Below are 12,010 nucleotides of genomic sequence, written 5' to 3' on the forward strand. Positions count from 1 at the left end.
GGCCACCACCGCCCGTTGGCACGGCTGCTTTGTAGAATGTCCCTCCCTTCCTGTTTTGGCCTGTGTGATACAAACCTCCCTCCCTGTGAGATTCGGGAGGGGAAAGGACATTCGCGTCATCACTTCTGCCCGGGGCCCCACACTCGCTCATCCCCTGGCTCGCGGCGGGACCCTCCTGGCGTGTCAGTATTGGTGCACCTCCTCCTACCTCCTTCAGCCCTTCTTCCGGGCCCCAAGGTGACCCTTTCCTTCTCCCTTTGTAAGCCTGGGTCACACTCTCACACTGTGTTCTTATCACCACCTCCCCACTTTCTCCCCTTCATGATTTCTCTAGATTTATTATAGGGCTTGGAGGTGAATTTCAGAAAATTTCATCTTGACCCTTGTGTATACCCGCTGTCTTCAGGACAGGCAAATCTTGGGGCGCCCGGGGGGCTCAGTCGGTTGAGCGTCCGACTCTTTGATTTCAGCTCAGGTCATGATCTCAGGGGCGTAAATTCGAGCCCTGTGTCGGGCTTTGCGCTGACAGTGTGGAGCCTGCTTGAGATTCTCTCTCTCTCTCTCTCTCTCTCTCTCTCTCTCTCTCCCTCTCTCTGCACCTCCCTTACTTGTGTGCTCACTCGCTCGCTCTCTCTCAAAATACATAAACGTTTAAAAAAGAAGCAGCAAATCTTATTTTTACCAAAAAAAGTTACTTTTTCATTAAAAAAAATGAAAAAGCAAGGAGGACATAACTATCCCTCAACTGTCCTTGAGTCTGGTGAGGGTTTCATCCCCAGGTTGTGATGAACTTTGTCCCAGGGGGTGGGTGATGGGAGGCTGCGGGGTCACCAAAGCGGCGACTCTGACGGAGCTTCCCATCAACAGAATCGTGGCGCCTGAACCTGCCATATTCTCCCTTGGACCCTTCGGAAAGAAAGTCTTTGCTTCCTGTTTTCCCCTTTCTAAACTACAGGTCTATGAGTCAGCTTTTCTTCTCTCCTACTTAGCTCACTGTGCGGCATTACAAGCGTATTCAGAAAACATCAACCACAGTAGGAGAGGTCCCCGGCTGTGCCGTGTGCAGGGAGAGAGGGTCGGAAGCTGGCTTTTCCTCGGGTGGTCAGCTCTGTGTGCCGTCTGCTCCGGAAGGCAGCTCTGACAGCCGCAATTTGAAGTAAAGCAAAGTGGACTTCAGCCCATCGCAGTCAGGTCCCAATAGAAGCAACCAGAATTGTCCCACCACCTGGCAGTTCGCCTGAAACACGGTCAGAGTGCTTCCCAGACAGACAGGAGCACCCAGCAGGAGTATTTGGGACGAAAGCCTGCGTAGACTCAAAATTCCAAAGTGCCAAGAGCAGTTTCCCTGAGGACATCTGTCCTGGTCATGGCAGGTCCCACAAAGCGTTGGTTTTCCACGTTGGCACCTGTCAGTGGGCCACGGCTGATCCCAGAAGCCCCGAATCTTTGTTGCCGAGATACGTGTCTCTCTTTATCTGCTGGTGTCTTTCCACTGAGAAAAAAAGCTACGGCCCACCAAGCGCCTGAGTCTTCACGTGAACCAGACAGAATAGATACGATTATTCCCACTTGGCGGGTGAGGAAACCAAGGCTCGGAGTTGGTCACGTTGAGTGCACGGTCCGCACAGCTGATGGGAGGCAGGGCCGAGCGCCAGTCACGCCTCTGACCTGAAGCCCCCTGCACCGCACTGTCCAGGAGCCACACACCCCCCCCCCCATGAGTTGATAGGACTCAGCACACAGCAGGAGCCCAGCGACCCATCCAGAGTGAAAGCCAGTCCGCACGTGCTCGGTTATGTGAACTGCAGGAGGGTCCAGCCTGGAACAAACCCCGGCAAGAGTGATCTCCCCCGTTCCTAGCTTGCTCCCCGATATACTAGGTGCCCCGGGAGCCTCACGCATAACCGACCCAGGAAACACAGTGCTTTCTGCCACATACTTGGCAGCTTCTCCCTGGAGGTGCGTGAACTTCTGAAAACGTTTATGTGATCGGATGGCTGTCTTCAGAAAGTAGTAGTAAAGTCTGTTGACTCAGCAGTCCCGTGATGAGTACCTTGAACACTGTAGGCGATGCGCAGGAGGAAGGGAAGAAAATACTTGTAGCCTCTTAATCTGAGCACAGAAGTTGGGCTCAGGGGCACCTGGGCGGCTCGGGTCACGGGCTCGCAGTTCGTGGGTTCGAGCCCTGCGTCGGGCTCTGTGCTGACAGCTCGGAGCCCGGAGCCTGCTTCAGATTCTGCGTCTCCCTCTTTAGTTAGGAGATAATTATACGCACAGCTGAGTGAAGGTATCTGCAAATGAGGCGGGTTTGATTTTCCTTGCGTGTTTCCATCAGGTGCGTGCCTTTGATGATCTGAATGGGATGATTGGCTGGGAGAGTCACTGTCACTGCTGACCGGTCCTGGAGGGACCTAGACCCAGGACTCGGGATCTGGGCCTCACAGTACCGGTGCAGACCAGTGGAAGTTTGGGGAGTGGATGTGAGCGGAGGAAGGCAGGCTTTAGCATGACCGTCGCAGGGCAGCAGGCAAGATCGACCAGAAGACGGGCCCGAAGGCAAGGACCACAGGATGTATACCCACCTCCGTGCCAGGCAGTGACAGGAAGTGCTGGCAGGATGTGGCAAAGGCTGAGGCAGCCTTGGCTGGGTGGCGGTGCTGGGAAGGGACGTGACTGGAAAGCAGGAAGAGAAAAGCCTGCAGAAGCTCGGGAGAAGTGGGCGGGAAGGTCAGGGTGGAGGTGAGACCCCCACATGCGTTAGAACTTGGGGAATCCAGAACCGAGCGCCGTGGGCATAGGCGGGATAGAAGAAGGCTAGCTGGGTCTGGAGAAAGACCTTGAGTTTGGATTTGGGTAGCCGGGCGGTGACAGAGCCCAGGTGAGTTCCCACAGCCGGGAGCGTCTGGTGCATGTCTGCTGCCTTCTTTTACAAACATTTTGTGTGCCCGTTGGTGCGTGGCATATGGCTGGGGCCATGCAGGGGACAGGGCTGAGTGAGACACCCATCACCTGAGCCCCAGCGCCCTCAAAGCCTGGAAAGAAGGTGGTTTGACTTCACACCAGCGCCTGCCCCCGGCTCTCCATCCGTGGGTCAGACTTTAAGCTTGTCTGCAGTTCAGCCCCCTCTTCCGTAAGGCTGGAGCAGTCAGGAGACATCAGCTGGCACTCTCTCCTCCCCTGGTAGAACCTGGAGGGTTAAGAAACAAATATCCATCCTGGGAGTGCGTAGGTATGGACAAATTTCAAGAGAATCCAGATTTGGTACCTGTTCAGGTTAACTAGTTCTCTAGCGGGAGCACGGCCATGCTGTTTGCGCTCCAGTGACGGTCACCCGGTCCTGCCCTTTGCCTCTCTTTACCATCCCAATCGGGGACCCTCTGGCTGGCACAGGGACAGGAAACGCTAGATGTATAAGCCTTGCAAAGGTCACTGCAAACCACACTGACACCAGTGAATAGCACACTAACGATCCGACCGTGCCCAACAGACTAATGTGATTGGAAGAATACGTATAAAAGTCAGACTCCGGCATATTTCTGAATTCTAAATACAAATCTAAACGTGTTTACTCTCCCCAGAAAATTGTCAGTGTCCTTTGGCTAGAAAGTAGAGCCGACTTCCTCCTCCTGTTTTGAAGATCTCAGGTCTGTCTTAATGTCTCCCTGAACTGACAACATCATGAGAAGTTTACGGGCACAACCCAACGCAAACTGAAAAGTGTGGTTTGTGGGCATTTAATCTGTTTTTCCAGGACGTTCGTCAATTTGGCAATCCGAATAGAATTCAGAATCTGAGGCACCCACAGCGTTTTCTTTGAAAATATTAGTGACAATGTGGTGAATTGAAAATTCCTAACCAAATGAACTCAGTTTGTTCTTGACAAGAAAAATGCGTTTTGTGACATTCAGAAAATTTAAAATACATTGAGTCTTTTTTTCTTTTTTTCTTTTTTTTTTTTTTTAATCTGTACCCTTTTGTAAAACAACGGCCTAAAGTTTGGGGTGGAATTTACTAAGGAACCGAAGATGGGCCTGAAAGCCCATCGGGAGATAATCACTTCCCGGCTCCCACGGGCTTCTAGCACCATCGAGAAGGTCTGCTTTGCCACGAGTGTTAGGCTCACGAGCAGCACTGAGATAAGGGACAGGACAGGTCTGCACCTGTAAGACATCTGCCCGCATGAGTGAGAAGGAGGGTTTTGTGGCCCATCTGATTGCATGACCCCTGGAACAGCCTGCTCAGGGAAGGAGAGGGACTCATGAGACACTGTGACGGGGCCCAGATGAGCTGGGGTGGGGAAGCCACACGGAGGGCAGTGCCGGGGGGCCGCGCTTTCCAAATCGCTCGTTGTTAACTCATTTCATCTTGCGGGGGACTATTGATCAATGCACTGTGACTCCCACGGGCAGGTGAGTATATGTGTGTGTGCGTGCACACCTAAGTGTGAACGTGTGTATGCAGCTGTGGTAACACCCTTCCTGATGCCTCTCAAGCACCATGGAAGAGAAAACACAGCTTCTCAAAGGCCCTTCCTGCACAGGGAGAATGTGTGTTTGGAATACTGGCTGTAATGCATTCATTAGATATAGTCTCAGATTTGCGCATTTACATGCTAACCTCCAGGAGGACAGGTTCCAGAACTTCTGCAGAGCCCCAGTCTCCTCTCTGATAAACTAGTGATAGTTCCTGCCACGTAGGATGGTGGTGAAGATAAAAGGCAGTTTATGGAAAGTTCTTTGCAAGTACCTGGCCTTTACAAAACCCCCCACTGAATGCCTTCCATGAAAATAGACTGAAATAGAATAGGGTAGGACCTGACAGGACAGACATAGGATGGAACTGGACTGGACAAGACGGGACCAGGCTGCACCAGTCAGGACAGGACCAGACAGAACAAGACAGGACCAGACTGGACAGAACAGGACAGGATAGGACCAGATAGGATAGGACCAGACTGGACAGGACAAAAGTGGACAAAACTGGACAGGACAGGATAGGACCAGATAAGACAGGACCAGGCTGGACAGGACGGGACAAGGTGAGTGTCACATTCTCCTGTTGTGCGTAATTACCGTCCATAAGGAGGCCACGTCCTTCTGAACCGAGAAGTCGGTTGTGCACAAACGCGTGTGGTGCGTGAGTGAGTGCGAACTCCTATCGGCTCAGGTTTCGTAGGAGGGGGAGTAGAGTAACTCTGTAGCTACAGCCGTGTTCTGTTTTTTAAACTTGGTGTCCATTTTAGGGAATCAAATATGAAGGACAAACATGATAAAGCTCGTCTGAATTGTGGTCGCGTCACGATGCAGACAAGCTGTGTCCTAAGAGGACACCCGGGGAAACTGACCTCCCAGTCGCGTCACGCTGAGGCCCCAAAGCAGCAATCTTGAACAATATCTCGGGGCGTGTGGCCGCGATGCCTTTTCATCTGTCTTCTATCATGTATGGTGATGCCCCCATTTTCAAAAGGCAATACGTCGCCCTTTAAATACCCCCATTATCTGAGATGGTTGCACCCCTGCGCACAGAGAGCCAGAGATTGGAAAAGGTGACTCAGGGAGTCGAAGCTCAGTGCAGAGCCCGCTGAAAAATCGGCCTCATTTTGCTGGCTGGCTGTGGACACCGAGCACATGTGCGCCCGGGCAAGCCACCGCTGACCTGCCTGTTCCACGTGGGCCATGTGACACTGACTGTCTCTGTGAGGTTTAGACCATCAAGGGACAGTGTAAATGAGGCTGAGGGTTTGCTAGGAAATGATTAAGGTGGTCACTTCGAGGAGCACCTTTGAGAGTCTCTCTCCAACGATGCTTGCCCATTATCCCAGTATTTTAGTCAATATTTCACGGGAAGCACGGAGAGGGTCTGTAGTCAGAGGAGTGTGGAAGCTGAAACGGGTACCAGCAACGTCCGGGAGGTCCGTTTCCTGTGGGAACACCATCGTCTTGCCTCTGCTAATTCGGTGGCTGCTCCAACAAGTTTAATTTAGCAGCCAGGCTGCGCTCGCCACGCTGACAGACGTCGGGATGCCCCCCCTTGGAGAGAAAACTCCGTGTGCGTGTGTGCATGCACACACGTGTCTCCACGCGTGCCTCCATGGGTGCGCGTGGGTGGCAGCTACTAAGCCTTCAGACATAGACACATGTCGGGAAGCTCTGACCTACAAACACAGAGCAAGGACTTGAAGATCTGAGGCGCTGATAACATTTATGAGAGCGGCTGATAAGGAATACCCACAGAAATTGATAGCTCGTTCTGAGGTGGGGGAAAACACTAATTTTTCCCCACTCAGGGTGCGGTGTGAACATTGCTGATTTTCTACGAACACTTTCTAAGAAAATGTTGAAAAGCCGAATGAAGAAAATCTGCCATGCACTCAGCCCGCTAAGAAGCACACCGCGTTCGTTACTGCCCCTAAGATGTTTGGCACAGCAGAGGTTAGGTGATAACATGCCATGCACTGTGGTCCTGCCCGCAAGCAGCACCGTGTTACCATTGAGTGGCCTGTACGAAGGCCGAGAGTGGCAGACGAGTAGCCAACCGTGGGTTTCGAGCAAGCATGCTTTCTTTTAAAAGAAATAAAATGACCCTTTCTTTTAAACTCTGACTGTATCTTGTGAACACTGTCAAAAGCCAGCTTTCTTTCTCCTTCTTTATTGCAGTTACATATGGGGCCGATGGCTTTAGGGATTTTCATGCACTCATTCCCAAATCTTTCTCTCGTAAGTATATGCTTCGCTTCTAGAAAACAAACGCGTGTTCACCTCATCCTCCATTTCCATGGCGTAAATGTTGTGAATGCATGTGTCCACACCACCTTCCTTCATGCTTGACCCAATGAGCTACATCTTGACCGCCCTGTTCATTAACCACCTGGGACATCACCGATACAAGGACGTGCACATGGAGCGTTTAAGACCATTGGAAGATACACTGTGGGACGTTCCTCTTGTTGTGGCAGTAACAGTAAGGGTGGAAGGAACAATAGTACTGATTGAATTGTTACTCCAGTCATGCTGGTAAACAGCGTTGCCATCCATGTGATGAGTATCTCCTTTTTATTGAGTGTGATGATAAAATGGCCTGACTTCCTGTCCCCATGAAACAGCCCAGTGTGTTTTCATGGTAACTTTTACGAATTTGTCGGACCGGAGAAAGATGCACGCTCTCCTTCCGTGGCTCTGAAGTATTCATTTCAGAACCGAGAAGAGCACGCTGGCAGGGCTTTGAGGCCGTTAGTCTGCGGTGCCTCGCTGCCTGAGCGGACAAAGTTAGGAGTCTGTGCCTGCAGAACCTTCCTGATCTGAGCTGGTAAACCAAAAGCAGATGTTAATTTCATTTTTAGCTGTTAGGAGTCAGTGAACGATAGATGGATTAGGGCAGCATCGCCGAAGGAGTATTTTAAGGAATGCGGTGTGCTTTTAAAAAGGCACAGGGAGCCGAATGTTGAAAGGAGCACAGACGGGTTGCCCCCCTCAGGACTTGAGAATGTGCGTTAGTAAATTCTCTCCTGTTTTAAAGCAACGTGAGAAAACAGGTCGTGCTTGTTAATACTGCAACAATTAGTGATCCGGGCTCAACCTGAAAGGTGTCAGTAACATTAAAGGTAAGTTTCTGACATCCTGGTAATCAAAACTCTTTGGTACCTGAAGGATTTAGCACTGGCCACATAACCATACCCTGTTCTCACAACCCGGAGTGGAAATTGACTGCTTTTCCAGTGTAGAAAAGTTATAGAGATCTTTCTTCTACTGATGGTCTCCCTGTGATTCAACTTTAAAACGACAGCTTGAGAGATGGACTTCTGCGAGCTCTATATGTATGGATGTGTCTTTATATGCATGCATATGCCCGAGTGCGTGTGTGTTCATACGATTACGTCAAACAGGAAGGTGCTAGCACAGAGAAGTCTTGTCAATTTTAGGATTGGAACAGTCACATGGCTGAAATGTTGAGCAGTCAGATGCACTTAAGAGTAAGGAAATACATTCTGGTTTTTCAGAATGTTTTCATGAAATCTGAGGAAGGTTTAGGGGCAAGCACGCTGTAGTGTTGAAGCGGGTCCTTTGGTGAAGACTTGAGTAAGTAAAACCTGGCTTGTTTAAAGACCCATGCTACTTGGAGATTTTAGAAGGTAGATGATATATATTTTGATATATGCCTCTCTGTTTACGCAAATGGATTCACAAGGTATTCGGGTCTCTTTCTTCCACACCCCCTCCCACGTACCCAAATTGTAAATATCCTCCTCCTCCACACAGATGGCTGTTGTCCTTGAGGATGGCCCCACCCAAACAGCAGCCCAGCTGCTCTTGGCCAACACCGCCACCTGGTGGGCAGGGTGGAGATTGCCCTCCTTACCCCACATCCCCTCCTTTTTTTTTTCCATCTTGAAAATTAAAAATACAACCTGTTTGACCCCCTCTACCTTCTCTTCCCCAGCTTGTTGTGTTCCTAGTCACCCGAAGAGGATGTAAGTCTGCTTGTAACTCATGCTTTTTTCAGACTCTTTCTCTTTTCTCTCTCCCTGACTTCATTTAAAGGCCTAAAAGGATCTAATCGTGCATCTTGGCAAGAAAAAAAAACCTTATGTTTTAAATGATGGAAGTTATAATAAGTGGTTTTATTAGCTTAAAAACGCATAAAAATTTTTGTAAATCACTTTTTACAAGGCAGCACAGAAGCATCTATATATTTCCTCTTCATCTCAAATTTTATTTATCTACTCATTTATATATTTTCATTTAAATGTTTATTTATTTATTGCATGTGTGTGTGAGAGAGAGAGAGAGGCAGAGAGAGAGGGAGGCAGAGAATCCCAAGCAGGCTCCATGCTGTCTGCATAGAGCCCGATACGGGGCTCAAACCCATGAACCCTGAGATCATGACCTGAGCAGAAACCAAGAGTCAGACACTTAACCGACTGAGCCACCCAGATGCCCCTCAAATTTTAGCATCATCGCACTCATTCCAGATCTGTCGTGAATATTTTTATTCCATTTAATTTTGGCTGGCTAGTCACTGGTTGCGGGTCTATTTCTCTCTCCCATTTTTTTTTTCCCATTTAAAATATTGAGGGCTCCAGGCTTATGTGGCCTAAACTCACACCATAGGAACAATTTCAGGGTGTCTTTACAATGGAAAGGCACACTCTGAGTACCAAACCTTTACATTACTGGTAAATGCCAAGACACTTTCTAAAAGGGAAAAGACAACGCAGAGGAAACAGAACCCATTTGTCGGGGGGCGGGGGAGGGGGGGTGCCACCAGTGCACGTTATATCTATGCATTAAAATGCTTTAATCATTCATGAGTACGTTCAGTGCTTGGCAGTGGATGGAGCCTCTGGGCTCCATTGACCCTGAGTTGCCTGGCTTCTCCGAATTCTTCGGTGCTAAACTTGTCCCCACGCTGAAGTCCACCTTACTTTAGGGGCCTGGGGTCTCTCTTGGGACTGCTGTGTTACTAATAATGTACGAGACCCCTAGAGTATATAACCATAATATTTTAAATGTTCCTAATTTAAAACAGCATCTGAGATGGTAACTCTTGACTCAAGATTTGAAGACATCAGCTCTTAATATATAAGTCACGTTTACTAAATAATAAAATGGAGCGCCTGTCCATGCGCGGTCCGTAGTCCACGAAAGAGCTTCAGGGTTAGGCCTGAGCCAGCGCGTTCTGGGGCAAAGAAACGCGTGAACGTCCACTTCTTGTTCTATATTTAATCGGGTCAATTCAGTACCTTACTGAGTTCGACATTTTTCTGAGTGGTAGGGGGAGGAGTTGCAAAATACGTGTAAGTATAATCCCTACGTTGAGGGAGACCGTAGCCTTTTGTAGACATAAGGGCGCGTATGAGCAGTTCCAGCTCCAAGAAAATGGAACAGATGGCGTGGGTTAGGAATTCAGGGTAGGGACAGCCAGTCAGCAGGAGTCCTGGTTAGCTTAGAGACAACATGCGTGCAGTGGAGCAAAGTACAAGAAATACAAGCTAGGGGAGACCCGCTATTTCAGGGAACTCACTGGGCCGGTCGACCTGTGTCCTTCAAGGGAGATCACGAAGAAGACGAAGACTCTCCCGTTCCAGTTGACTTTTCTCAAGGGAGTGGAGTAGGACTCGTGCATACCCTTTGGGTGGGCTCCAGGCCAGGAGTTGGAACAGCTTAAATAAAGGCCATTCATCTGTCATGAATGCTTCATCAGGGAAAACGATTACTGGTGCCATTGACTTCTGCAGGGTTGTGGAATTCAAAATGGCGGGCTCACACACGCAACACTCACACAGACCTCCCAGGTCTTCCTGTGCGCATGCACCCGGAGGTTGTCCACGCAGGTGCCCCCCCCCCCCCGCCCAGCCCACCTGCAGAAGGAACCTGCTCCCTGGGCACCACCTCTGGGCCGTGTGGTGCCAGGGCCACCCAGGCCCCCCTGCTCTCTGTTCAGCCTCAGCCTCCCAGCCCCGTGTGTTGTTTCCCTGAGCCGAGCTTGTCCAGCCCCATGGACGCCCCAAGCTCAGCCCCCGCTGACTTCCTTCCTTCTGACCACTGCAGACCGTGCCTGCCCTTTTTAGCGGAGGCTTACGGCCTGGCCAGGGCAGGGGACTCCGGTTTTCACCTGTGCAGGACCCCAAGGCGGCATCTTCTGTTTTTTCCTTTTTCCGGCCACATCACTAATTGAGCCAAAACACCAAAACCCCTCTTTCACACTTAGGTAAGTGAAGCCAACCGCCCCATCCTGAGTTTGTGTTTTTTTAAAGGTCAATTTTAACTGGACTGTACATTTATGTCTAGTAGATCACAATTTTGAGATCGGTGTGTTTGCGACTTATTAAGACAGGTTTATGCCCTGACCCCTTGAGTGTAATAGGCGTATTGCCTGTGTCCTCCTCCCAGCCAGAAGGGAGGCCCCGTTTCGTGGACACCCTCCGCGGGTGAACAGAGGTCCGTCCGTCTCTTCTGTGCGGCCAGCACGCAGTCTGCATCTGTCCAGAAAGACAGGAAAGCTTTTCGCCCATATTTAGGGAACGTTCACCTGTGTGTGACTCTGACCTGCCCTTGGCCGATGGTGGTGTCCACCTGCGGTCTGTGTTCTCACCTGTGCCCCCGGCCCCTCCCCCATCAGGCATCCTTTCTCTCTTTGTCTCTACGGATTTTTCCTGTCCTAATGCAGCCTAGAATGTGGCCGCAAAGTTCTGGCAACCTTCCGGCCCTAAAACACTCTGCATCTTCCGCTCGACTCCTACTCGGAAACGCGTACCCTGTCTGCTTACACGGAACCCTGTCAAGTTCCCGTCCCTCATGGCTGCTTGAGCTCGCCACCAGGGATCGAGGGTATTGTCCGTGATCTTTTCTCCAGCAGCCTGCAGCATCACAGGATCCTGAATTCTATCTAGTCTTTGAGCTCGGCCTCGACCGGTGCTGCCCAGATCTACCGAAAACTGTACCTGGGGTCCGCAGAATCTCAGGATGGTTTATAACAGGCTCTCGTGCCATCTGAGCCTCCTGGCTCTTTTGCTTCTGTGACATTTCTTAGAGGAAACGTCACATGGCGTAACAATAATGAGAAAGTCAGATTAGTGCCTGGTATCCAGGCTGGCTTGAGGGCCTCTGTGGCATTTAAGGTAACATCCACGCTGTGCCCCCCGCCCCTCCCCCGCCGTGCCATCCTTCTTCCTTCCTGGTACGGCTTTGCCTTGGCTGCAAGTGGCGTGCTGTGGCCGATGTCACCCTGAAGGTCACCCTGAGGCTTTCCCGTTCTCTTGTTCCTCACCAGGAAGCGCCCACCCCGTCATCAACAGCACAAGCCACAGAGCACACCCGACGGTCACAGAAATACCTGTCTGTCTTAACGTAAAATAAGTCGTGGTTCCTGGCAACTGTACTTTTGGGAAAGCGAGGGTCATTGCTGTCTAAGAGGTTGCCTCCGACTGTGTGAGACAGAGCCGAGTGCTAAGGGGGTTATCCCCATGCTTCTCCATCCTGTGGTTTCCTTCTTCCAGCCACGGGTGCCCAGA

At 50.5% G+C, this 12,010-nt stretch overlaps 1 protein-coding gene across 31 annotated transcripts in view; it reads left to right on the forward strand.

The window, feature by feature from the left end:
• IKZF1 (IKAROS family zinc finger 1) overlaps positions 1-12,010 on the forward strand; it is a 102,208-nt gene that overhangs the window by 58,694 nt on the left and 31,504 nt on the right. For 21 of the 31 annotated variants that reach the window (XM_042963260.1, XM_042963275.1, XM_042963256.1 and 18 more), the window contains one exon: positions 6,657-6,716. The exons of the other annotated variants lie outside the window; for them this stretch is intronic. In XM_042963260.1, the coding sequence (XP_042819194.1) occupies positions 6,657-6,716 (60 nt within the window). The remainder of the gene's footprint in view (positions 1-6,656; positions 6,717-12,010) is intronic. 31 annotated transcript variants of the gene reach the window in all.

Source organism: Panthera tigris, chromosome A2 (genome assembly GCF_018350195.1).
Source record: "Panthera tigris isolate Pti1 chromosome A2, P.tigris_Pti1_mat1.1, whole genome shotgun sequence".
Taxonomy (NCBI): domain Eukaryota; kingdom Metazoa; phylum Chordata; class Mammalia; order Carnivora; family Felidae; genus Panthera; species Panthera tigris.